The sequence below is a fragment of the Sturnira hondurensis genome, unplaced genomic scaffold (assembly GCF_014824575.4).
Source record: "Sturnira hondurensis isolate 20B ecotype Veracruz unplaced genomic scaffold, ASM1482457v3 Scaffold0020579, whole genome shotgun sequence".
Taxonomy (NCBI): Eukaryota; Metazoa; Chordata; class Mammalia; order Chiroptera; family Phyllostomidae; genus Sturnira; species Sturnira hondurensis.
The window spans coordinates 3,877,958-3,904,827 of record NW_028093210.1 but is presented as its reverse complement, the minus strand read 5'-3'; the positions used below and the strand labels follow the sequence as shown (position 1 = coordinate 3,904,827).

The 26,870-nt window shown below is 53.3% G+C and overlaps 1 protein-coding gene across 2 annotated transcripts in view; it reads left to right on the top strand.

Annotated features, from left to right (window-relative positions):
• PPL (periplakin) overlaps window positions 1-26,870 on the top strand; it is a 46,292-nt gene that overhangs the window by 7,907 nt on the left and 11,515 nt on the right. For both annotated transcript variants that reach the window (XM_037029910.1, XM_037029909.1), the window contains exons 2-13: window positions 13,755-13,854; window positions 18,371-18,525; window positions 19,198-19,318; window positions 19,899-20,024; window positions 20,111-20,152; window positions 21,487-21,648; window positions 21,754-21,861; window positions 22,828-22,923; window positions 24,620-24,742; window positions 24,896-25,042; window positions 25,591-25,742; window positions 26,633-26,730. In XM_037029910.1, coding sequence (XP_036885805.1) covers window positions 13,755-13,854; window positions 18,371-18,525; window positions 19,198-19,318; window positions 19,899-20,024; window positions 20,111-20,152; window positions 21,487-21,648; window positions 21,754-21,861; window positions 22,828-22,923; window positions 24,620-24,742; window positions 24,896-25,042; window positions 25,591-25,742; window positions 26,633-26,730 — 1,430 coding nt within the window. The remainder of the gene's footprint in view (window positions 1-13,754; window positions 13,855-18,370; window positions 18,526-19,197; window positions 19,319-19,898; window positions 20,025-20,110; window positions 20,153-21,486; window positions 21,649-21,753; window positions 21,862-22,827; window positions 22,924-24,619; window positions 24,743-24,895; window positions 25,043-25,590; window positions 25,743-26,632; window positions 26,731-26,870) is intronic.

The following is a 26,870-nucleotide window of genomic DNA, read 5'->3' as shown; positions in this document are numbered from 1 at the left end:
AATGGTGCTGAGCACGTAGTGGGTGCTTACTAAACAGTGGTGGAAGGTCTGTTTCTAATCTGTGAATTGGAGGCTTGTGGGCTGTGGAGAGGACTGGAGATGAGGGGTGTAAAGCATCAAACATGTAGCAGGTGCTTAATAAACGGAGACCGCTACTCCTTGTCCAGTGGTCTTGAGCCAAGAATGCTGTCCTAACACCTAGGGGTGTCGAGATCAGCTTGAGCCCCATGTAAACCTTGCAAACGTCTTCAAGACATGCCCTAGTGTCACCAAAAGTGGCTTGGGTTTCTGTGTGTGTCACAAGAGCCCAGAAGCACACGCCTGGCACGGGCAGACAGAGACTAGGCTGGGACACAGAGTTGTGTTTCCTACACCAACAGCCGTCTCAAGGGAGGATCTACTTCCCCGGCTCTAGCAGCTGGGTGTGGAGGAATTTACTGCCTAATCAATCACCATGGAAGTTTCTGTAGGGAGAGTATCAGTCAATTGGCCAATCAATCTGTATTTATTGGGTGTTTCCTGTGCGCTGCTTTCTCACAGGACTTCCTTCCTGTAGAGACGAGGACTCCTCCTCACTCTGCTCCCCTAGTCTGGCGACACGTTGCTGGAGGTCATTTTCTCATCCCCACCCTGGCTGCACAGAGAGTCATCTGAGCAGCTTTAAACACCGATGGCCAGGCCCTGCTGAAGACCAACTGAGTCAGGACCTCTGCAGTAGGGCCCAGACTTCAGTCTACAGATGGGCAGCCAGCAGGGTAAACCACATACCGGGGTGGCCAAGGAGTGCATTTTGTTTTTTCCAGTATTGATTTGGCTATTTTGAGTATGTCAGCTATCTCCCGCTACTGGCTTTTAGTGGATAGTGGTCGAGGGTGCTGCTAAACATCTTCCAATGCATGAGACAGCCCCACAACAAAGGATTTTTTTGGACAAAATGTCAACAGTACTAAAAACCTTTACAAACCACTTTTGACATGTTTGGTCAGTTATGACCAAACATGACCTAGAGCACCTTCTTCATATGCCGCACACATCTTTTCTGGCACTGCAGTTATGTTTCTACCTTTCTGGAAATAATAAAACACAGTGCACTGAAAATGTTGCATATTTTCTCCCATCTTCAATATTAAAATGGCCGCACAAAAATTCACCAATTTCGGTAAGTTTATTTTTAATGCACGCTGAGGTCACAGCTGTCACAACACAATCTAATAGAATTGTTTCAAATGACGTTAAAGACAGCTACGCGCCACTAGACCCATCGTGAGGAGAAAACATGAGGGGCCTCTTGGCCAGCCCAGTCAGTATTCACACCGATCGCCTTGCTCCGTCCTCTGCGTTCTGTGCACCGTGCTTCCTCCTTCAGTAGCGGTTGCCCGGCCTGTCTCCCTCTAGTCTTTTATTCTCAGTCTTCCCATATCATCTGATTTCAGGTGCGTCATATAAAATAAAATGGCCTAGAGCCGGCTTTTGTTTTAGTTTCATATTCTCACCTGAAAGTCTTTATCTTTTAACAGGTGAGTGTATCTCATTTACGGCACTGTAATGACTGATGTGTTTGGACCCACTCCGGACATATTGTTTTGAATTCCTTTTTATTATGCTTCCTCTTTGTTTCCTTTGTGCTCTTTTCTTGTGTTTTAGTGGATTGAGCTCTATTTTCACAATTAAAATTAGGATATAAGGCCTGAAAAGACAGAGCTGGTGAGGGAAAAAAATACCCTGACCGAGGTGTTTTGAATCTTTGTAATTACAGTTATTGGGATACTTTTCTGAATCCTGTGTCTGAGGCTATAAACCTGGACAGTAAGGGCTCAGTCATCTTTTAGGAGGGCCCTTCTGCAGCCCTCACTCCAGGCCTTGCCTAGGCTTGGGGCCTAATGAGTAGATGTTGAGTTAAACAGGTCCTTTCTAGCACATCTTTAATAACAAACACCTGCCTGCATGGGTTTGGTAATGGAGAAGGGCCAGTCCCAGAGCCTGGAAGAAGGGCAGAGGTATGAGAGGGAGTTGGGTGGGGGTGAAAATTTATTCAGCAATAATTGCTCATTTAAAATATCGATGATCTAGAAAACCATTCAGGGTAGCAGCAGTCATCAGCGTAGACACTGCCTAACACTGTGGCCCTGCACACGTTCCCCCTCCTCCCTGGCCTCAGTTTCTTCATCTGCAGTGGGACAATAACAGTACCCGTGGGTTGTTCTGAGGATCAAAGCAGGAACCTGGGTCAGGCACCAGGGAGGGCGTGGCCCCAGGAGGCGTTGCCCCACCCCCGCAAAGGCCTGCTCAGGGGAACAGGTGAGAAACTGGTATCTTCTTAGGAAAATGACTCAGCCTCAGTCACCACCATTGATTGTTACCCAGCCACTGAGATTAATTGCACTAATGAAGATGTCCACAAGATTCGAATCACTGTCTCCCCTGGGTGGTGAGCACCTTGCCGCATCGTCCTCCCTCCCCAGGCCTCCCCGATGTCTCCCCCTCTGTGGGTCTGTATTGATGTTCCCATGTTCTGAGGAGGTGAATCTGGAGCTTGTCAAAATTCTGGCACCACTGCTCCCCAGCTGTGTGACCTTAGGCAGTTTCTTAACCCCTCTGAGCCTCAGTTATCTCCATCTGGAGAATGGGGAGACAGGCATTGTTGACCACTGTAAAATGTCTGCTCAATGCAATACCTATCTATTGAGCCCTGAGCCTATTCAAGGACTGGAATTAAGGGCTACAGAAGGGCCCCTGAAAGATGAGTAAGTCCTTATTGTCAACAAGTTTATAGCCTAATAGGCAGGATTAAGACTGTAGGGTGCCTACCTCCTGGGCCAGTGATTTCAGTGCACGGTGCCTGAAAGGACTGAGCAGGCGATAGAGGTCTAGTAGGCGCTCTTAGCATTTAGTTCTTATTCACCAATCATTTCCTGAGTGTCCACTGTGTGGGCCTTTGTATCAGGGACGGGACATGTCCAGGAGTGACAAGCCTGGTAGTTTATTCTCAGCCAGGTAGTGTTTAAAGAAGGTGGAGACTGGGGGCAGGTCTGGAGGTTTCTAGGGAGCCGTTCAGGCCTTGGCTGGCCCTGGAGGAAGGCAGGACCCAGAAGAGGATGATGGTAGCCAGCAGGAGGCTATGACCCTTCTCTGGGCTCTGGGAGGGGCCAGGCTGGTTCTGGGAGAGGTGTGCACTCCTTTACATTCCAGACATTCCATGGCTGACGCCTCCTGCTCCTGCCTGCTCTGGAGCACACCCACTGAGGCAGAATTAACCCCATGAGAGGGACTGGAGAGGTGATCAAAGGCTGGAACATGGGGACTGACTCAGGCCTGGAAGTCAACGTGGCTTTGGCCAGGGAGGGAGATCTGTCCCCACCAGACATGCCCTGTCCCTACCAGTTCCCATCCCTACACATGGAAAACGAGAGCAAGTTGAACAGTTTGGAGCCGGAAGGAACAGCTGGCACAGTCACTGGGGTGTGATCTGTTGCCCAGAGTGGCGGTTCAGGAAAGGGGGGCCATCCTTCCAGCCTGGAGGGAGGGATGCTGGAGAGCCATCCAAGGGCCCCTAGTTCTGCCCCAGGGCCTGTGGGTAGGGATGCTGCAGCTCTCGGGTCTCGGGAAGGGTGTTGGGCTTTCGGCTACGTTCTGTGTTCCCCAGCAGGCCACACCCAGGCACCATGCTCTACTGGGCAAAATAGGAGCACTTGACTGTTTTTGAAGTCAGGCAGCCAAAACCTGGTCTTGGGCAGGCATCTGGCCAGCCTGTGTGGGTCTGGAGGGAGGTGGCAGGGAGCAGATGGAATGACTGTTTACTACGGGACCCTAGGTACCAGGTACTGAGTGAGGCATATAGATGCTCTGAGTGTGTATCACCTTTATTGGGGCAAGCCTGATAGTCGGTAGCAGTAGGGCTTGGAGCAAAGGGGTCCAGAGGCCTCAGAATCATTCAAACTGCGCTGTTCCATGCAGTGGCCATGCGAGATGTGCTTTGAACACAGTAGGTGTGCTGCACGTGAAGACTACGTGCCAGGCTTTGAAGACTTAGTATAAGAAAAAGGAATCTAAAATATCTCATTAGTTCTCTGGATTGTTAGCCTTGTGAGGTGAGGTATTATCATAGTATGCCTTATTCATCATTGTGTCTGCAGGATTTAGTGTGGGTCATAGTAGATAGTAGATGCTCAATAAATATGAAATAATGTCCAATGAGAAAAAATGAAATAAAATATCCCATTAACAATGCTGTCCTATGGGCTACCTATCAATATAATGTTTAGATATGTTAGGTTGAATAAAATACCTTATAAAAGTTAAGTATACCTGCTTCTTTTGACTTTTTTTCCCATGTGGCCACTAGAAAATTAAACTATAAATGTGGCACATTCTATTTCTATTGGACAGTGGTGGCCTTGAACTCACTGAGGTATTACCCACTGCCCTGGCACGTTTCCCACCTACTGAATGTGTCTTTCTATTTGCTACTCGGCCAGTGGATGCCATACGCCTGTGTGGATGAGGAAATTGAGGCCAGGCGGTAAAATAAAGTGCATTGTTGCTCCAAACACCAGCAGTTTGACTGTTGCTGGGATGAGCTCTGTGCTGGGCCCTGTGGGCATGGCAGTGAAGGAAACAGACAAAAGCCCCAGCAATCCCGAGCCTTTGGGACCTGACAGCCATGTCCTAGGGGCTCTACAAGGATCATCTCCTTGAATTGTCTCAATCTTATGGGGCAGGATTGATTCTTATCCCCATTTCACAGATGAGAAAACTGAGGCACAGAGTGGTGAAGGAACTTGCCCCGAGCCCACGTGCTAGACTGACTCAGCTTCCTTCCCTGCAGGCAGATAGAGAGAATGGACCAGTTGGTGCAGCGTGACTCGGACAGGGAGAGCTGAAGGCAGCCAGCAAAGGCAGCTCTGCTGTGGGCTGGAGGGTTGGCCATTCACGGTGTCCTTGGAGGGCCTGGGTCTCTCCTGGGGGCAGGTACTTCAGGTGGCTGCAGAGCCCAGGGAGGCGGAGAGACCAAGTGAGACAATGGGCTCTTGTTGTGAAGACCGGGTCTTGGCCAGGATGGTCCTGAGGTGACCTGTGAGCAGAGATCCCCAGAGGCCATGGCCAGTGCAAAGGAAGCAGGGATGAGCTCCACACACTCAAGCAGTGAGGCCAGGCCCAGGGACGAGGACTGGGGGCAGGCGGGGCTGGTCCTGGGGGCCTTGTGGGCCTGGGCAGGAGTGTGGGTTCTGTTCTGAGAGTGTTTGGGAGCACTGGCGAGATTGAAGCCAGACAATGGTGTGACTGATTACACTGTTGAAAGATCTGTGTGACAAGTGTGCAGGAGTCGGCTCAGGGAGGCGAGAGTCAGGGTGCAGGGAGATGGTTGGTGTGACTGTTGCACTGGTCCAGCTGAGAGGTGGCGACCTGATTAGGGGGAAGCCACAGGGGCAGAAGGAGGATGGAAGCACGGAGAGCTGGAACCAGGTGGAAGCAGGGGAGGAGGGGTGGAGATCAGGGTGGTTCTCGAGGTTCTGCCTGAACAACTGGGCAGACAGGCCCTCCTCACCCTGCCCTCTGTGGCTCCCTCCTGCAGGCAGGGGAGTGTTCTCAGAGCAGCAGAAACCCCATCATGGAAACACCCTGTGCCCTCCAACCTCCAAACTGACAGAGGCTATCCTTAGCCCAGACTGCAGATGGTCCAGCTGGGCTGGGCCTGGGATCCTCATCTGCTCAGCAGCCTCATTACCCATGTCTGTGCACCAGCCTCTCCCTGAAGTGGTTGGAGGAGTCATTTCCAAATATTGAGGTTACTTGTGAATTCTCCACACCCCAGAGCATGTCTAGGCTTGAAGGAACATCAGTGTGAGTGATGTCGGTGGCCTAGGGTCTTTGTCGTAGCTCCTCAGTGCCATTGGGCTCTGATGTCAGGCCTCGGCTATGGGCTTTTATCGGCTCCTTAAAAGGAGCCCATAGTGGCAAATCCCTGAACGGTGACCACAGGTGGAAGCACGGTGCCCAGGCTCCCCTGAGGTAGCACTTTGTGTCTGTTCTCTCAACCCCCACCCCGCCCCGTGGTGTGCAATACTGCCCTGACCCACGTTGACAAATAGGGAAACTGAGGTTCAGAGAGGCTATGTGATTGACAGCTTAAAAGGACTGAGTCAGGATTCAAATCCAGGATGCCTGCCTCTAGTCTGGGTGCTGAGCCACCAGTTATAACTGCATGTAGCCATTGCGCAGAAAAGGGCAAAGGCATCGCAGAAAACTGAAGCAAGAAGAGGACGCTAAAGGGTCCCTCGAGACACCTGTGTTCTCTTTCTCTGTCCATGTGAAGCATTCCTTGGGTGCCTCTGGGCACCGAAGAGTGACCTCGGGTGCCGTCTCTGTCCCTGCATTCCTGAGGGTCCAATGGCTAGGTAATGGGCTGTCCTGGGCCACACCATTTGTCACAGGGCCCTGAGTTCAGTCCCAGCCCCCCACTTCGCAGCCAAGCTCCGCTGCTGTGAGTGGCCACCTGTAAAGCAGGTCAGACTGTGGTGACGGAATTTCTAACTCCCAGGGACAGAGCGGGGCTACCTGATGCCACGCGAGGCCCCAGGCTGTCTCCTGCAGCCCCAGAGCTCTCAGTACATCCCGGGACACAAAGAGGCGCCTGTTCCGGGCTGGCACCCGTGGGCTCGGTCCCAAAAAGCCCTTGTTTGTGCCTGAGTGTGTCCTCAAGCCCAGCCCCATGGCTGTGAGGCAGTGCCAGGCAGCACCCCCAGCCAGCCTGCACCCTGTTTTCCCCTCCTTGTGTCTGGAGTCTCATACAGAGACCAGGCTGAGAAAACAGGGTTGCCTGTCACACCTTGGACAGGACCTGGGCCCCCCCTGGACTCCTGCCAGACCCCGGCTCCCTCAGCTGGGGAGAAGAAAACCAGGCTGGTTCTCTGGAGAAATGACCCCAATCTGCCTGTGTGGTGACTTCACCTGGCCTGTGAAACCTACCTGCAGCCCGTGACTGCAGCCTGGGCCGGGCCAAGGGGACCATTTCTGGGGACAGCTGAGTTCTGGGTCGCATCAGCTTTTATCAGTGGTGTCTCAGTCCATAGCACCCTGCCACCTCCACGCCTGTCCACAGGTAGGCACCCTGGTGGCGTCATCACTCAGAAGCATCTGCTTCTATAGGGGTTTGCTGGAAAATCTAGAAATCTAGAAACAATCTTTAAAAAAAAAACCTAAACTATGAGCTTTTTTCTTTTTTAAGATTTTATTTATTTATTTTTAGACAGAGGGAAAGGGAGGGGAAAGAGAAGGAGAGAAGCATCAATGTGTAGTTGCCTCTCACATACCCGCTGCTGAGGACCTGGCCCACAACCCAGGAATGTGCCCTGACTGGGAATCGAACTGGTGATCCTTTGGTGTGCAGGCAGGCACTCAACCACTGAGCAATGCCAGCCAGGGCTAAACTTCTTTCTAATTCCCTCGTTTCCCCTAAGTCTATTTTCTGTTCCAGGAGCACATGTCCCATTCAGTTGTCATGTCTCTTCAGTCTTCTCCCGTCCAACAGTCCGGTCCCCCAGTCTCTTGTGACTGAGACACTTTTGGGGATGTGTTTTATAGGCCAGCCCTGGCTCCTGGCAGTGAGAGGGAGCGTGCCTGTCTGGGAAGGGTGCCGTGGGCGTGACCCTGTCTGCTGCTGGCTTGGCTGGAGTCCCGCCACGTCCATGTGCTTTCTCTAACACTTGCCGGTGTTAACCTTGTTGTCTTCACTGTGAAGTTGCTGATTTTCTGAAGGAAGCAAGTGGGAATCCCCAGGAAGGAAATGAGGTCCTCAGGGAAGAACCCCAAGCACAGCTCCTTGAACAACGTAAGGGCTTCATTCTGTTGCAAATGGCAACCCCTGAGAGGAATGAAATTCTCGCAGTGACTATGTCTTGCATGAACAAATGTCATCATCACCGTTTTGGAGCCCCTTCGTTGTGCTAGGTGATTTGAGTCCTTTATTTGGTGCCTTCAGTGGACCAACACTGCTTAGGAGCTGGGGGACCAGCAGTGACACCCACTTGTCAGTTTGAATCTCAGACTTGCTCTGGGACCTCAGATGCTGCTCCGAACCTCCAGCTCAGTCCTCAAACCCAAAGTGCCTTCGAAAGTCAGTTCTGATGTTTCCAGAAGTGGCCCTCCCCCTCCCCCACCTGCCTCACTGAAGTAGGTAGAGTGTGCCACCCCCATTTTACAGATGGTGAAACTGAGGCTCAGCAATATCAATAGCCCCTCCAAGGTTATGCCGACGGTTGGTATAGTCGGGACTTGAACCTGTCTGGCTCCAGACACCACTGCACGCTGTGTGACCTTGGGCAGGTGCCTTTAAATCTGAGGGCCTCAGTTTGCTCATCAGTGTAATGAGCAGGTGGGGCTGGATGACTTCCGAGGCCGCTTCCAGTGCCTACGGCCACAACCTACATCACCTGTGTCCATGTTACACTTTTCAGTAAGTGGAGGGAGGGCTAGGCATGTCCCTCACCCAACATGTCACTTAGATCCTGCCCAAGTGGGTGGAGGTGCCAGGTGAGTGCATGGATGGGACAGGACTGGGACAAGGATGATGGGGAAGGACTGTGTCTTGATCTCCTATCAGTCAGGCTGACGGCCCTCAGATGCCACGTCTGGCTGCCCTTCGTGGCTTATGAATGAGATGAAAGGTTGGACCTGTGCAGCCAGTTCCCAGCCCTCCTGGATCTGCACCCCTTCCCTGTGGGTTCCCTGACCACCTGTGTTCCTACACCCCTGGCATGGGACTCTGCAGCTGCCATGGGGACACATGGAGCCTTCTTCCTGGCTCCATGGCTCGCCTGGTGGCAGGAGGAATGCAGGACCCCAAACCCAAAGGAGAAAGTGTTGGGACCATGCTCCAGAGGTCTGAGTTCTGACCTCAGCTCTGCCCTGCTCTCTGGCGGACGGACCATGGCTAAGTTATCTAATCACTCCCTGCCTCAGCTTCCCCCTCTGTGAAAACACTACTTCAGGCCGTGACAGGATAAAATGAGCTCATCTGTATTCGACTTGCTTCGTACCAGCTGGGCACATGGCCAAGCCTCTGTTGAGTGTCAACAAGCATCATCCAGGCAGCAGGGGTTCGGGGGGGGGGGGAGGGTTGGGGGTGCGGAAGCTGGAGCTGGAGCTGGAGCTGGCCCAGCCTCTGCGCAAAAGAGCGTAGAAGGGGCTGACTGGAGAGGCTGAGGGAAGCAGGAAAAATCCCTGTCTCCTGTGAACAGCAGCTGCCAATTGTTTTTGGAAACAGCCTTATTGAGATCGAGCTCATATACCATACAATTCACTCATTTAAAATAAGCAATTCAACCGTGTTTAGTGTAGTCACACAATTACACAATCATCGCCGTAATCAATTTTAGAACATTTGCATCACCTCAGAAAGAAGACCCTCACCCTTTGGCGGTCGCTCCCCCTCCTTAGCCCATGCCAGCCACTCATCCACCTTTTGCTTCCGTGGATTTGCCTGCTCCGGACGTTTCAGATACATGGAACCATACGATAGGAGACCTTTTATGCCTGGCGCAGTGTTTTCAGGGTTTCTCAATATTGTAGCATGCGTTAGCACTTCATTTCTTTTTTGGCTGAATTGTATTCCGTATGTGGTTAGAACACATGTTTTTTTTTATCCTCACCCGAGGGTGCTTATTGATTTTTTTTTTTTAGAGAGTGGGGGGAGGAGGGAGAAAGAGAGGGTAAGAAACATCGATGCAAGAGTGAAACATTTGATCCGTTGCCTTTCCTATGCACCCCAACCAAGAACAGAACCCACAACCAGGCATGTGCCCTGACTAGGAATTGAACCCTGGACCTTCTCAGTTATAAAACGATGTTGTGACCCACTGAGCCAGTGGCCAGGGCTAGACCACGTTTTGTTATTTATCAGCTGATGACCATTCGGGTTGTTTCCACTTTGTTTGCTCTTGTAAATAGTGCTTTAGGAACACTTGTGCTCAAGTTTTACTGTGGACTTATGTTTTCATTTCTCTTGGGTAGGTAGCAAGGAGTAGAATTGCTGGGTCCTATGGCAACTTTATATTTAACTTTTTGAGGAACTTCTAGACTATTTTGTAAAGTAGCCGCACCATTTTGCATCCACCTCCAGCAGTGTGTGGCGGTCCTGGTTTACCACGTCCTTTTTGACAACCATTCTTGTCTGTCTTTTTGACTGTTGCCGTCCTCGGGGTGGAAGCGGTACCCAATTGTGGCTTGGGGCACTGAGCGTTCTGAGTCAGTCTGGTAAGTGCGTGCTGTGTGCTGAGAGCCCTTACACGATTGTCACATGGGGCTGTTGGTGGCCTGGACAAGGGGCCTGTTTGGGTTGGAATTCTAGCTCCAATGTTTAGTTACTGTGTGACTTTGGGAAAGTCACTAAACCTCTCTGGTCTTTGGGTTTCACATCTGTAAAGTGGGGATGATAAAAAAGGATTACCCACTGGGCCAGCGCCTACCTCACGGGGTTACAGTGGAGGTTAAGGAAGAATGGGTGGGGAGCCTGGCATGTGGAAAGTAGATCTGAGCTCACACTATTATGGTGACAGTGGTTGTTGCTATACGTTGGCTCATGTGGTTTTTCCCACAAGTAGCTGTTAGCCCACTGATTAATCAATCATGTTGCCTGTAGAGCAAGACGGCCCTAGGAGAGCATGCTGGCTCCCTGTTCACGAGCTGTGCGACCCTGGGCAGGTGCCTGAAGGTCTCTCAGCTTTGGTTTCCTCACCAGTACAGGGGCATGCAAACCTCCCCTGGGAAATTAGGGCAAGGATACTATTGGGGCGGTGCCTTCAAACCCATCTGATGTCTGTCACTGTCAGATTACCATCACACAGATGGAGAAACTGAGGCATGTGAAGGGTAAAGTGCTTGCCTGAGATGGTTCAAACACTAAACAGCCCAACAGGACTTGGAGGAGCCCAGGCCACTGTGGCCAAAAGCTCCCGCCGAGCCCCGCTCTGTTCTCCACTTGAAGCCCAGGTCCCGGGGCTGGCTGTCTCCATCCCCTCCTCTGCCCCACACCCTCTTCCGGTGCTGGGCTGTAACTGGAATAACGGGCCAGTCAGTGGGGATCCAGAAGGTGCTTTCTTCACACCTGCCCCAACCACTGAAGGGGCTGGACAGGGGGCTGGGCTGGGCCCAGGCTGGGGAGAGACAAAGGCCCCCGCCTAACCCACACTGCAAGTGCCTGATGGTGGCCCACACAGTCACTGGTAAAATATTTGTACTGACATTTGCCACCTCTCAGCAGGCCAGGTTGGGGGTCGGTGGCTTGGGTGGGGCTGAGGGGCCTGGAAGTGCTCCCATTCCCCTGGTGGTCTGCTACCCAGGGGGTGGGAGCAGTGGGGGCTGGTCAGCAGCCCAACCCTCACCCCTCCTTACCCAGGGCCTCTATCCACAGTCCCCTCTGCTCAGCCTTTCCGGCCACTCCACTGAGTACCGGCTTTCTCTGCTGTGGGACTTCTCCAGGCCTTCACTGACTCGAGCTTACGGAGGGGTTTGCGCTTTCCTAACTGCCTTGACTGACAAAGGCTTCATTCTGAAAGAGTGACGGATTCCTGGGACCCGACTTTGGGAAAGGCTGCCTCCTCAGTTGACTTTGCAGAGGGTGTGGCCTAGGTCTTGTTGTCCTCGCCCCACCCCCTGCTCCCCGCTTCTCTGTGTGCCCAGGCCTGGCACAGAGCAGGCCCTCAGACAAGGTTTGGGACAGGGATGCACAGACTCACAGCTCCTGTTTGCTGCCCCCATTTCTGCCTCCCAAAGCACCCCCGTCCCAGCAGTACCTGCAGTGTTGGACCTCAAACTCTGGAGGGCATTAGGGTCCCCTGGGAAACCTGTAGAAACAACAGCAGCCATAATACAGCTTTCTGGGCCCGGCTCTGGGGATCCATGTTGAGAAAGTCTGGCTTGTCCCTGGGAATGTGATGGTTTCATGCCACAGGTGGTGGGTCACAGGCCTTGATTTGAGGAATTTCACTCTGAGATGCTGGCAGCCCCCTTTGCTTGAGGGTCAAGAGCCTTGCCCTAGGCCAGCTGAAGGCACACTCCCAGGACCTCTTTCATGGCTTCTTCTCATTGGATCCTTCTGCCCAAGAACCCAACTCTTCCTTGTCTGTTAGAACCCAGCCGCCACCACCATCGCCTCCAGGAAGCCTTCACTGATCACCCCCCTCCCCACCCAGCCGCTTAGGAGCCTGCCCGGGTCATCCCTAGTCACCATGCCTGCCTCAGTCTCATGACTCTCGCTGTAAATGCTGATGTCCTCCCTATCTAGGGGCTGAATTCTCAGAAGGTGAGGCTGTGTCTGTGTGCAGTGCTGGGCCTGGCACACAGTAGGTGTTTAATGAGTGAAGGTGGAATGAAACTTCTGGGTGCTTGGTTGTTCAGACCCCACCATGGTATCTGTACAGAAGGGTTTTTGATGGAGACTGGGGACTAATTGACCATCTGACTGGCTGGGTGACATTGGCCCAGTTGCTTTCCCTCTCTGGTCTTTGTTTCTTCCTTTGTTTAAAGAAAACGAGAGCAAAAGTGGGGTGGGGCTGGACAAGGATCGGTAAGGCTCCTTAACAGCAATAATCGAAAACCAGCTCTTTGCCTGTATAACCACACTCCCATCCGTAATAACCGCACCCCCCGCGCCCGGGAAGGGTAAGGTTGTTCCATCTGACAGCGGACACAGAGGCACAGAGGGGTACGGCAGCTTAGCCAAGTCATGTCGCCAGAACCCACACACCAGGGCTACGGTCTTGGCTACCCCAGTAGTGTTGCCAGAGTGATATGGGATGGGACTTCGGGGTTTCCGTACCAGGGGGACACAGATATGCCACTCAGGAAAGTTGCTCAGATTTCAAGTCTCTCAGATGCTCTGAGAGCATCCAGGAGAAAGTCTCGGCTCAGTGCTAACACAGCTCTGACTCGGACACGGTAACTGCCAAGCTCTGCCATTGAGCACGAGCCGGCAGGGCTTGGTCCTGAGGCGAGCAGGCCACCAAGCACCCAGCCAGAACCTCCAGCTGTCATTCTACTTGGTGGTCGCTTCCATTTATGGCAAGGGTTTCCGGTTTTCTGCTTACAATGGGGAACTCAGGTTCATCTTTTTAGCGAATCTATTTAAATGCAAAGAGTCGGTGAACTGAAAGAAAAGTAACAGGTATTTAACAATAAGGGTGCCTGCACAGAATCTTGTTCACAGTAGCACGGTTTCTGATGGTCCCAGATGGAAACAACCCAGATGTCCACCGGCCGGTGGACGGATAAACACGGCGTGGGCTCTCCGTGCTGTGGGAGCCCACATTCCGCCACAAAAAGAATACGGGGTTTCTTTTGGGGCTGTTGAAAGTGTTCTGGAATTAGACAGTGATGATGGTTGTACAACTTTGTGAACATACTAAAAAGCACTTTTATATACTTTATAATTCTGTTATATAAGGAATTATATACTTTAAAAGGGTAGATTTCATGGTATGTGAATTGTATCTCAGTAGAAAAGCATGGAAGAATGGAACACGGCAAAACAGAAGCATTAAAGTGAATGAGCAGAGTGGGCTGGCTTCCCTCACCAGATGCCGTCTGTTTCTGTGGCTTGAGTGACCTCACCCTGGGACACAGCCCGGCTCCACCTGAGGCTCACTGGGCAGTTGCTGCTCAGAGCCTGGGCCCCCAGACAACCTAGGCAGCCAGGGCCCGGGTGGGGCGTGGCCCCTGCCCCCAGCCCTTCGGCTCACCCCCTCCCCTCCTGTCTGCAGCATCTCCAACAAGGAGCTGTCGGAGCTGATCGATCAGCTGCAGAAGAATGCTGACCAGGTGGAGAAGAACATCGTGGACACGGAGGCCAAGATGCAGAGCGTGAGCACCCCCCTCCTCCCACCTGGGTGCCCCCCACGCTGAGCCTCTAGCCCCCCTCAGGACCAGGGTCTTGTCTGACCCAGAGGTTCCCACCTAGAGTTATTCTGCCCCCAGGGGACATGTGGCCATATTTGGAGGCATTTTCAGCTGTCACAACTGGGAAAGTGCAGTGGTTGGGTATCTAGTAGGTGCTACTAAACACCCCACAGTGCACAGGACCCCTCCCCCACCCAGTGACTCAACCTCAAATGCCATCAGTGCCAAGGTGGGAAAATGAGGAGGAGCCTCCTTATGGCTGTTAACACCACACTCCCGGGGCGCTGAGTTCCTGCAGCTTGTGGGCCCTGGGAGAGAACCACAGCCTCAGGAGGATCCCGTGGTTAGGGTCCTTTCTGCCACTTACTGGGTGACCTCAAGCAAGTCTCCCAATCTCTCTGTGCGTGTGATCCCCTCCATAGGGGTAGGGGTGACCGTCCCTATTGTCCAAGCCTCTGTAAAAAGTCGATGAGATCATGCAGGTGCAGCGCAGGGCTCAATGTCATTACCAGTGTCATGGCTCACTCTTCTCCTACGGCCACTGCCGCTACCCAGACTCACGTGGTCCTCCTCCCGTTTCAGAGGAGAGGGAGAGAACGCAGCTGGGTAAATCACTTTCTGTGCCTCAGTTTCCTCTTCCTCTCTGGAAAATGGGGGTCCTGAGCTGTAGGTTCTCCAATGGATTCTGTCCCCTGCGGGACACTGGAGCCGAGCTCCCACTGTGAGCTGCTGAGGTGCAAACTCCACCAGCTCGGCGCAGGGGAGTGCTTACCCGTTTGGGAGAAACTGAGAAACTGAGGTTCAGAGAGGCCTCGGGTGACTCGTCAGTGACAGAGTCGGCCCCAGAAGCATCTTGCCGGAGGTGAGGTTGCCGGACTTAGCAGATATTCAATAAAAAATACAGGATATCCAGTTAAATTTGAATTTCAGAACACAAATAAAAATTGTTTTGGGTATGTCTCGTGTACTATTGTTCACCTGAAATTCAAATTTACCTGGGCGGTCTGCATTTCCTCTGCCTCCCTACCCAGGGGGTGACTGAGAGGAGTGGGCATTGCAGGAGGACAGGTCCGGCTGGTCCCAGTGTTGTCCCCAGGGCCAGCCATGGCCATGCCTCCCTCTGACCACCCAGGTGTCCACGTCCCGGAGCCCAGAGACCTGAGGAACTGGGTGGGCTGGGGGTGGCAAATGGGGCAGGAAGGACAAGTGGGAAGTCTGTTCCCTGCCAGGCGCCCTCCCCTCCACGCCTTCCTTGCCCCGAGCTGCCAGGCCACCTCCAGCCTTTCCTGCTCAGCACCCACTCCCCCGGGCCCTCCTCCCTCCTCCCCCCCCCCTCCCACATACCCCCTTCTCTGGTGACTCCACCCTGCGGCAGTCACGCTGCTGGGATGGTGTGTCCTTCCCTAAATGAAAGCAGCTTTTCGGGCGTGTCCCTTTTTCTCCTAATGAAAGTAATGTGTGTTCATTATGGACATTTCAGGACGGATAAACAAGCATAAGGAAGCAAATTAAAGCCATGCCTAATTCCACCACCAGAGAGACCCATTGCTATTAACATTTTGGCGTGTCTGACCTTTTCTCGTGTGCCTGTAAATAAGGCTCACTCTCTTCGTTTACTTGCCGAGAGTAGTGACTCAAAACTAACAGGGGTGTATCTGGGAGACAATTTTGAACCGTTTCTTAATTTTGAATGAACAAACTCGAAAAAAGAGACCACGCTTTGAAGACTGCATGAAGACTAATCTTTTTTTCTCCTCCTTTCTTTTTTTCAGAAGAGAATATCATTATTGACTTTATTACCCCAAAGTTTTGTAGAATTGCTCTATTTTTTTTTTATTGAGTGAGATTGGCATATCGTAAAATAACCACCGGAAGCGAATGAATCAGTGGCATTGACTACTTTCACAGCGTCAGGCAGCCACCGCTTCTGCGGAGGGCAAGGCATTCTTTTCACCCAAAGGGAAACCCCACGGGCCTCAGCAGTCACTCCCCCTCCCAGCCCCTGGCAGCCCTGTACCCGCTTTGCTCATAAACGGAATCATACAACATGCGAACTTCCGTGTTTATCCAAAATTTTAAATGTGCAGAAAAGTTGAGAGCCTGCCGAGAGCACAGCCAGGTCCTTGCCTCTCAGGTTTCACCAGTGACATCTGGTTTTGCTCGGTCACGCCCCTGTGCGCCGCCGTCTGTGTAATGTGTTAGATCGGTCCCTATAATGTTTTTACTTTAAAAAACCTTTAAAAAATATTTTATTCATTTATGTTTAGAGAGAGGGGAAGGGCCGGAAACAGAGGGAGGGAAACAGCTATGTGAGAGAGAAACATCGATCGGTTGCCTCTTGTACACACCCTACCCAGGGACGGAACCCACAGCCCAGGCACGAGCCCTGACCGGGAATCCAACTGGCGACCTTTGGCTGTGTGGGGATGATGCCCAACAAGCCGGGCCACCCTGGGCAGAGCTCAAATCCTTTTTTGTTGAGGTATAATTTATATAAGGTGTGTAGAAAGTATCCAGATTTGAAGAGTTTGGCCCCATCAGTAGGTACCCGTGGAACAGAGACCATCTCCCAGACGGCCCCCTGTGACCCTTCCCATTGCTGTCCCCCCGAAGTAGCCACCGCCCTGCCTCTCTCACAGTTGGCCGGTTCTGCCCGATGACGGAACATCCCTCAGCTACAAGCTCCTTTCTCGACTTGACTAGCATGTTTTGAAAAGGCTGGCACGATCCATTTACTTTCTTCCTTTGCAAGATTCATCTTTGATGCTATAAACGACCCAGGAGAGCTTCAGATCAGCTGGTGATGAGGGAGTGGCTTAGGTGGCTAAGCCAAGAACCGTGATGTTTAGTTCTTTAACGGGCCAGACTCACCGCGGGGTGGGAGAGACGGCCCAGCACCACGGGCCTTCGGGCATGTGGGCCTCACCTCCAAGGCCCACCCGCCCCTGGCTGTCCTGGAGTTGGCTGGGAGAGGTGGCTTGGACATCCTCTGAAAGAAAGTCATGTCTTTACCGGGTAGCATCATCTCCATTCACTCTTTTTTTTTTTCCTTTGGCTGTTTCTTCCTTTCCTTCTTTCCCTTATGTAATAGCCTTTTCAAGGCTTGTTTTAGATATCAGAAACTGCCCCCACTGCCAGTCTGCGATGCGGTGCTTTAGAGAAAGTTCACCCAGTGACACAGCCGTTTCCATAAATTGGTTTCCAACTGCTTTGGTCCCTTCGTCAGACCTCCTGTGACCATTCACTGTTGACTCTGTTTCCTTCCAGCCCCCGCCACCACTCACCTTATTTTTTTCATGGATTTGTCGACTCGGGATCGTTCGCATAAATGGAACCCCACGCGTGATGTGGCCTTTTGCATCTGGCTTTTCTCACTCTGCCTAGTGTTTGAGGCTGTTCCGTGACCGTGTTTCAGGGATTCCATCTCCTTAGTTCACTGTGATGTCACTTCTGAAGCAGGTGTCTTTCCTATTCCCGCAGCAGAGACGGGGACTCTGAGACCCAGGGAGGGGTAGGGACTGGCCCCCTAAAGGACCCTGTGCTGCAGCCCATCTGTCCTCCTCCCTGTCACTGATTGGTCAGCCCCTCCCCTGCCGCCTTGGAGTCCCCAGGGGCTGGCACAGTGCCTGGCCAGTCTTCACGTGTGCTGATTAAGTGAATTAATGGGCTGTGTTTATAAACCGGCTCCCCTGACTGCCAATTCATTGTTCTTCCCCAAACAAGCAAGACCCTGGACTCAGTGACTTACTGGTTGTTCCTCCCAGGTGTCCACCCACTCTGTTCATTCTTGTCATGTCCCAGTGAGGGCCACCCTCAGCTGCCACTTGGGTGCCGTCACAACTGCTGCCTGCCCTCTCAGTTTGTATTAATACCTTCTCCCTGCAGAGCCCCAAGAGGCATCACTTTTAAAGATGGATGGAGTCATGTCATTTCCCTTCATAGAGCCATTCCATGCTCTGGCCCGTGCCCCTCAGTGCATGGGTCCTGTGTGCTCCAGCCTGCCCTGCCCAGCTCTCCTACTTCTTCTCCTCACCTTTCAGTCATGGTGGCTTCAGTCACAGCTCACCCTTGCCTGCCTCAGGGCCTTTGCACTGGCTGTTCCCTCTGCCGAGAACACTCTTCCCTTTCAGCCTTCATTCCTAGTTTGTGTTAACACCTCAGGGGCCACTGACCACTGGAGCTAAAGCAGGTTCCCCTCATTCCACCTCTGGTATGTCTCCTTGGTAAACACTGACTCCTACAAACTTGCAATCACCTTTGTGAGGTTTATCTGTTGACATGCCTTCCTGGTGGTCCCCCCAGGGGGCTGCATCCCAGAGCACCACACAAGTAGACATTTGGGCTATTTGCTGTGCGGCTGGAGGAGAGGATAGGCAGGGTTGGGGAGTCCCTTGCTGGCCCCTCTCTTCCCACCCTTCCCATCCCTGCACTGCCCACTGCGTCCCTGTCTGATTTCCCTCCACTCTCGTGACTCCCATAGGATCTGGCCCGGCTGCAGGAGGGCCGGCAGCCCGAGCACCGGGATGTGGCCCTGCAGAAAGTGTCCGACTCAGAGAAGCTGCTGTATGTGCTGGAGGCGGATGCGGCCATTGCCAAGCACATGAAGCATCCCCAGGGGGACATGATCGCCGAGGAGTAGGTCCCTTCTGCTTCAGGTTCTGAGGGAGCTGCACTGGGCCAGGGCAGGAGGGCGGCAGCCCACGCAGCATTCAGGAACCGTGTTAAGGTTTATTGAGGGCTAAGTAGATTCCAGGTGCGTGCCATGCACTTTATGTGCTTCTCACGATAACCCATTCTGCAGTCGGGGAGACAACTCAGGGTATTGGTATTCCCTGTCCTGGTCACAGCGGGACCCCAGCTTCCTGATGCCGCACTTTTGAGCACGTTTTTCCGCTGCCGATGCCCACCTGGCTCCTTGTGCTCGTGGCCCTTGCCTTTGCTCTGATGTGGGTAAATCGGCACTCAAGACAGCAGGGACAAGGGTCCCTCAGTGCCCCAAAGCTCCCTGTGTTTGTCCTTGTCATGCCCCACACTACCCCTGTGGGCCTTCACGAATGGACTCTAGAGAGCAGTGGACGTGCCTGCTGCTTCTAGAACCTTCTACAGTTTGGGGGACATGGTGGGCCTGGGGGAGGCATTGATAGAGGGGGAGGAGGAGGATGCAAGTGTTTGTCTAGAACCCAAGGCCTTTGCCACCTGTCCTACCAGGGCACACTGTGCAGAAAGGGTGGGGGGGGTGGGGCAGCACTCGGGCAGTGCCCCTGACAACTAGCCCGCTAACCAGAGTGGCCACTCTCCCCCACTCAGCATCCGTCAGCTGAAAGAGCGCGTGACTAACCTCCGCGGGAAACACAAGCAGATCTACAGCCTGTCGGTGAAGGAGGTGGACCCACAGGTCAACTGGGCGGCGCTGGTGGAAGAAAAGATGGTACGGCCCAGGCTTCTGCTGGGGCGGGGGCCGGGTGTATGGGGGGAGAACCCCACCATTTAATGTCACCGCAGTCAACCCGGGAGGGAATCGTGTTCCCAATGTTTTCTGATGTGTGTGTCAAGGAGAAGAGCGAGGCTCAGAGAGGTGCAGTGCCTGGCCCAGAGTCGCACAGCAGAAGTGATAGAGGTTGTGACCTTCCTGGGATCATCCTCTGACCCTGGCTCCTTAGGGTCCTGGCAGGCTGGCAGATTTCCGGCCAGTCACGGTTCTTCCTGTGCCCTTGCCAGCCCATCCCCACCGTGGAGCAGTGCCACCACCGGAACCCAGGGCCCTCTCTTACTAGTGTGACACTGGGCAAGTGACTGCCTCTGGCTGAGCCATCTGTGAAATGGACACAGTAACCGTGTGTGCCTCTAAAGTTGCTGTGAGATTAAATGAGATGACGTGTAGATAAAGGTGACAACCTCTTGTTGTGTCCCTCACGGGGCCTTTGCTCACTCCGTGGCTGGTCCTGCGAGGAGGTGTCCCCAGCTCTGGCCCACCTGCTGTGAGCACTGTCTTCGTCCTCCCCTCCCAGGACCAGCTGAGCAACCAGAGCTTTGGGACAGACCTGCCGCTGGTGGACCACCAGGTGGAGCAGCACAACATCTTCCACAATGAGGTCAAGGCCATCGGGCCCCACCTGACCAAGGACGGGGGCAAGGTAGGCGTTGGTGGTGGAGGGGATTGGGAAAGGTGGGGCTCACACCTGCACCCCACCCTAACCCATGTCCTTGGCTCTGTTCTCAGGAGCAGAACAGTGAACTTCAGGCCAAGTACCAGAAACTGCTGGTGAGAATCGGGTGGGAGAGGCTGGGATAGGCAGTGTGTGCAGTAATAATTCAAACAGAACAGGCGGAGACGAGGTGGGAAGAGATGGTGCCTCGAGCCCCTGCCTGAGAGGTGCCCACTGTGCCCTGTGCTCATGGAAAACCCCAGCAGATCCCAATTTGTCTATTGGTATACAGCCTGCCCTACAGTTTGCTTCTTATTTCCATATTAAGCACCTTCTGTATGCCAAGTACAATGCCATATGCTTTATAAGCAAAAATTTTCTATTTTTCTTTTCAAAACCTTGAAAGAATGCATTTTTTTTAATCCTCAACTGAGGACATGCTTATTAATTTTAGAGGGGGAGGGAGGGAGGTAGAGACACTGAAAGACAGAGGAACATTGATGTGAGAAACATCAATCAGTTGCCTCTTGCATGTATCCCAGCCCTGGCCAGGGACTGAACCTGCCCCCTAGGCATGTGTCCTGACAAGGAACTGAACCAAAGGAATCGACCTTTCAGGTTATGGGACGACTTTCCAACCAGCTGAACCACACCGGCAAGAATGCATTCTTTTTAAAACTGCACGCGTGATGCATAAATGCTTTCTTGTTGCAGACGTTTCAAGCTGCTCAGATGTGGGAATGAGGGGGGTGGAGCACAGCCATTAGCAGGCTCTGGAGCTAGCCTGCCTCACACCCGCTCGGTGGGGAGACCTCCAGTGAGCTACTCGGCCCGAGAGCCTCGGTTTCCTCTTGTGTGCAGTGGAGTTTCCACGAGTCCCAGTCGCGTTGGCTTGCTTCGCACATGGCAGTAGTTGATGTGGGAGAAGTCCGTAGCACAGTTTGGGCTCAGGGTGACCCCGTGTATGGGTTAGTTGCTGTTCTCATTTGCAGAGCAAAATGCAGACATCCCTCCTCCTTCCCCATCTTCCCTACCCGTGCCCCGCTCCCTTCTCAGATATAAAGCCCAAGCAGTTCACTACTGCTCTTCTCGCCGTCTATATAATTACCTAGCAGATGTAAAAGTGGAAGCTGTAGCTGCTAACGTTTATTGAGCACCAACTCTATGCTGGACTTTGTGCCCTATGAGAACAGTGCTTTCGTCATGCCCATTGTGCAGATGAGTTAACTGAGGCTCCACAAAAATGTCAGTTCCATGAGGGTTCTGTCTGTTTTGTTCACTGCTGTATCCCCAGTGCCTGGAGCAGTTAGTCAGTGTTCAGTAAACAGTTGCTGAATGAATCACTGGGTTTCGGAGGGTCAGTGACTTACTCAGGGCAGGGAGTTCAGCTAGGGTAGAGCCAGCCCCTGCAGATGTGGCCGGAACCTCAGCCCTGTGCCCCGCCCCACAGGCAGCATCACAGGCGCGGCAGCAGCACCTAAGCTCGCTGCAGGACTACATGCAGCGCTGCACCAACGAGCTGTACTGGCTGGACCAGCAGGCCAAGGGCCGCATGCAGTATGACTGGAGTGACCGCAACCTCGACTACCCAAGCCGTCGGCGCCAGTACGAGGTGGGCGCTGGTGCCTGAGGGGTGGGGACAGATGCCCAGGAGGGAGCACGGGGATGCCAGGCTGGGTGCTGAGCCCCTCTGCTGTCCCCCGCCCCTCCACTGCAGAATTTCATCAACCGGAACCTGGAGGTCAAAGAGGAGAGGATCAATAAGCTGCACAATGAGGGAGACCAGATGTTGGCCGCTGAGCACCCTGGGAGAAACTCCATTGAGGTGTGTGTGCACCAGGGAGCGAGGCCTCCTCCAGAGGCCCTGAGGGCAACCTCTGCTCTGGGCCACCTGGACTTGGCGGGCCCACCCAAGGCAGGGGGGTCCTGCGTCCTGTGTCTGTCTACCTGTCCCTCCATTTTGCCCTCTCATCTTGCTCTGACCCTGCCTCCTTTCATTGTGTTGATCCTTTGCCACCTCCTCTTGGCTTCCAGACTTCTGAAGCCCATATGGTACCCATATCAGTGTCCTGGGGCTGCCATAACCAGTGACCACACACTGGGTGGCTTTGAACAACAGAAACGTATACCCTCACAGCTCTGGAGGCCAGATGTGTAAAACCAAGATCTTGGCAGGCTTGGTCCCTCTGAAGGCCCCAGGGGAGGATTCTTCCTTGCCCCCCACCCTGTATCTGGTGGTTGCCGGCAACCCTTGGCTTAGGGTTGCATCGCTTCTGTCTGTGCCTCTGTCTTCACATGGCCTCTTCCCTGTGTGTCTCCTCTCCTAAGGACACCACCCGTCATTGGACTTGGATGAGCTCTAAATCCAGGATGATTTCATCCTGAGATTCTTAACCAAGTACACCTGCAAAGACCCAGTTTCCAAATAAAGTCATATTCAGAGTTCTTGGGGGACATGAATTTGGGGCCTGGGTACCTTTCAGTTCCCTATAGTGCCTTTGCAAAAATTTTTGAAAAGCACCACTTTGTCCAGGCAGGCACAGCCCCTGCTTGTTCCTTGTGCAGTGTGTGGACCAAGCACCTGAACATGGCAGCCCACCGTAGCTCCTTGACATGTCCCCTCTTTCCTCTTCCCACCCCTAGGTAGGAGCTGGCTGCCTCTGTGGGAGCCACACGATGCAGATGCCAGGGGCTCTCTGCCCCCCCATTCTCTGGTCTGGAATCCCACCATGCCTCTGGTGTCCCAGGCACCTGCCAGCAGTGACCACCCCCCCCCACCTTCTCCTGGCAGGCTCACATGGAGGCCGTGCACGCAGATTGGAAGGAGTATCTGAACCTGCTCATCTGCGAGGAGAGCCACCTGAAGTACATGGAGGATTACCACCAGGTGCCCGCCGGCCACGGGGCCCCATTGGTGGGAACGCTCAGGGCCTGCTTGGCTTACGTTGGGTCTCAGTGCTGCTCCCTTCAGGAGCCCTGCAGAGTGGCCTTTCCGGGCCTCCAACTGCCCACACTGGAGTACACGTGTGTGCCTCGAGCTTGCCCAGCCCTTGTCGGTCTTCCCTGAGGGCCAGGGCTGGAGAGTGAGTTCACCAGGTCAGTGTGAGGCCCAGAAGTGAATGTGTGGGTTTTCATTTTGGTAAAATATACATAATATGAAATTTGCTATTTTAGCCATTTTTAAGCATATAATCCAGTGGCAGTCATTGAATTCACAGTGGGATACAAACATCACCACTGTCTTTTCAATACTTTGTCATCACCCCAAATAGGAACTCTGAACTCACTGAACAATCAGTCCCCAGTCCTCCTACCCCCAGCCCCTGGTAACCTCTAATCTATTTCTGTCTCTGGATTTGCCTATTCTAGCCATTTCATATAAGTGGAATCATGAGCTATGTGGCCTTTTGTGACTTATTTCACTTGAACATGTTTTCAAGTTTCATCCAGGTTGTAGCATGAATCAAAATGCCGCTCCTTTTTATGGCCAAGTAATATTCCATTGCATGGATGCACCACGCGGTGTTTATCTGGTTATCTGTTGATGGATACTGATTATTTCCTAGAAATGTTTAATTATTTTATTTTATTGACTTTAAAGGAAGAGAGAGAGAAACATCAACTTGTTGTTCCACTTATTTATGCATTCATTGGCTGATTTTTGTATGTGCCCTGACCAGGGATCAAACCCACAACCTTGGTGTATGGGGAATGATGCTCTAACCAACTAAGCCACAGCCAGGGCCAGGCGTGTGTGTGTGTGTGCGTGTGTGTGTGTGTGTGTGTGTGTGTGTGTGTGTTTAAAAGATCTTATTTATTTTTAGAGAGGAAGGGAGGGAGAAAGAGAACCAGTTGCCTCTCACGTGTCCCCAACTGGGTCCCTGGCCCACAACACGTGCCTGGACTGGGAATCAAATTGGTGGCCATTCAGTTCTGGTGGTGCTCAATCCACTGAGCCCACCAGCCAGGGCAGGAATGTGTTTTTTAATGAGCTGCAGATGACTTATGATTGGGTGGTTTGGGACACTCAAACTCAGATGACACTTTTGTAACTCATGGTTTGGTGTCCAAGCCTCTAAGCCTGCTGGACTGTGAGCTTCACAGGGATCCCAAATGCCACTCATGGCTACAGCCCAGGGGCAGCTGACAGGGCATGATTCCAGAGCTAATGGACTGAAGAATGGGCAAGAGAATATTTATTCTAGAACAAAGTAGGGAGGCTTGTCTTCCATGTGTCCAAAATGAAAGTATAGATAGCATTGGGTGAGTGTCCCTGGCACAAAGAGGAATGAAGTTTAAGAGAACTTTACAAGGGCTCCCTAGTGTGCACAGGAAAGTTGGTATGTCCCAGCGGTGGACTGTTGAGTGGATTGGTGGGAAGGGACTTGGTTTCTTCCCCGTGAGGCCCTCTAGAAAGCCAGGCAATGGAGGCCTGGGGGTGTCCCCAAGCCACAGAGCTTGTGGATTCAGGGTGCGTGGGAGGCCCAGCCCTGACTGGGACTGGACTTGAAGCCACAGCCAGGATTAGCCCCAGGGGTCTTAGTGGTTTCGTGTTCGTGACTGGGCCCACTGTTCTCCCCCAGTTCCACAAAGACATGAAGGATGCTCAGGAGCTGCTACGCAAGGTGGATTCAGACCTGAACCAGAAATACAGCCCTGACTTCAAGGACCAATACCAGATTGAGTTGCTGCTGCGGGAGCTGGATGTGAGTGATGGTCCCAGTGAGTGACTCTCCGTGTCCCACCCCCCCAGCCCTGAGCAGGCTCCTCCCCAGCTCCCCCCTGCTGCCTGGCCACCCCAGCCCTCATCCCACTTGGGGGAGGCCGCATGGTCTCACCAGGGCATCCCCTGGGTTCAGGACCAGGAGAAGGCTCTGGACAAGTATGAGCACGTGGTGCAGAGCCTGCAGAAGCGAGGGCAGCAGGTGGTGCCCCTCAAGTACCGCAGGGAGACGCCGCTCAAGCCCATCCCCGTGGAGGCGCTCTGTGACTTTGAGGGCGACCAGGTAAGTGGCTGCCTAGGTGCCCCAGGCAAGCCAGGCCCCAACTGCCTCTGGGTGCCACTTGGGGGTGGGCGTGGCTGAATAGGGGGCCTCTAAAACATTTTCAGGAACCTGTACCCATCTCTGTTATTGGGGTCACTCTCTGCCAGTGCCCCCGACCCATCACCAGCTGCTCTGGCCTTGTGTGCTATCAGCTTAGCAAACCCAGTCACTCCAGCAGGGGTGCCAGGGAAGGTTCTCACTGGCCTAATTTGAGTTGTGCCAGCCTAAACCAATCGCTGTGGGGGTGGGGGATGATGTCATTCTCTCATTGGCCAGGCCTGAGTAGTAAAGGCCTGGGAAGGGAGAAGGAAGACTACATGGACTAGGAATGGGGTGGATATCCCCAGTCCTTTCAACTGTGGCATGACATCTTGGGAAGATCTGAGAGATGGGTTGACTTCCCAGGTGCCAGAGTTGGGGAGCAGGGACAAGATGGCTCCTGGGCTCCCAGGTCACCAGCCAAGGCAGGTCTCCCTGTGCCTTCTCACTGTTTGTCCTGCCCATGCCAGGGCCTGATCTCAAGGGGCTACAGCTACACCCTGCAGAAGAACAACGGGGAGAGCTGGGACCTCACTGACAGCGCGGGGAACAAGCTGACTGTCCCAGCCGTCTGCTTCATGATCCCCCCAACTGACCCCGAGGCCCTGGCTCTGGCTGACAGGTACAGGCAAAGGAGGGAGCTAGCGTGGACTGGCTCCACCCCTGGGCCCCTCAGACCCTGTTCACAGCCCTGGGTAATACCCCTACCTCTGCACCCGCTTGGAAGCATGGGACAGGAGCCCATCCCGTCACCCAGGCTGACTTGCCGTATGGGAATGTCCAGCTGCAGGCATGGTTCAGTGAGCAGTTTCTCTGTGAATGCCTCTAGGCCTTTGCACATGCTGTTCCCATTACCTGGACACATTCTCACTGCCTGGTCAGCTCAAGCCTCTTGGCCTCAGCTCCAGGGTCACCTCCTCTGGGAAGCCTTCCCTGACTGCCCTGTTGCCTTCTACCCTGGCTCCAGCAGTCATGCTGCCACCTCTCAGCTCCCAAGCACCTCCTTCCTTCCACTGCACATCCTGCTCTTTACCAGGGCGCTTTGTGTGTGTGTCAGTCTGATGGGAGGGGCCTCTTTGAGGAGATTTACTGTCTCCAGGACCTTGTTCTGTACCTGGTACAAAGGATGGACCCAAGAATTTTTTTGAATGAGTGATTCTAGGAATACCTTGATTTATTCATTCAGCAAGTACTTATTGAGCACCTGTGTACCGCTCCCTCAGGGGTAACACCTTGGTAGGGAAGACAAAGGATCAAACCAGATGACTTTAGGCAGTAAGCCTTGCTATGAAGAAGACAGAAAGGATGAAAGGAAGAGGCCCATCTGAACCCACGAGTAAAGACAGAGCAATATTTCAGCAAACCATGTGTGTTCTGATTTAACTTTTCAAAGCATTTTGATGAGCCACCTGACTCCTCTGGGCTCTCTGCCCATCCAGAGGCCAGGGTCTTGCATCTGGTTGGAGGGGCAGGAGGCTGCCCTGGGTCCCCAGCCCATTTTTGCCCTCACAGCCTGAGCAGCCAGTACCGCAGCGTGCGGCAGAAAGCAGCTGGGACGAGGAGTGCACTCCAGCAGCGGCACGAGGTGCTGAAGGCAGAGAACCCCGGAGGTGGGTCCTGGGGCCACTGCCCAAGTCTGTGCGGGGACAGGGAGGAGGCACTGCACACGGTCTGTGCTGCAGATGGGACAGCACGGGTTGGACGAAGCACGGGTGTGGAGGCTGGGCCAGCCCTGGAGGACACAGCTGGC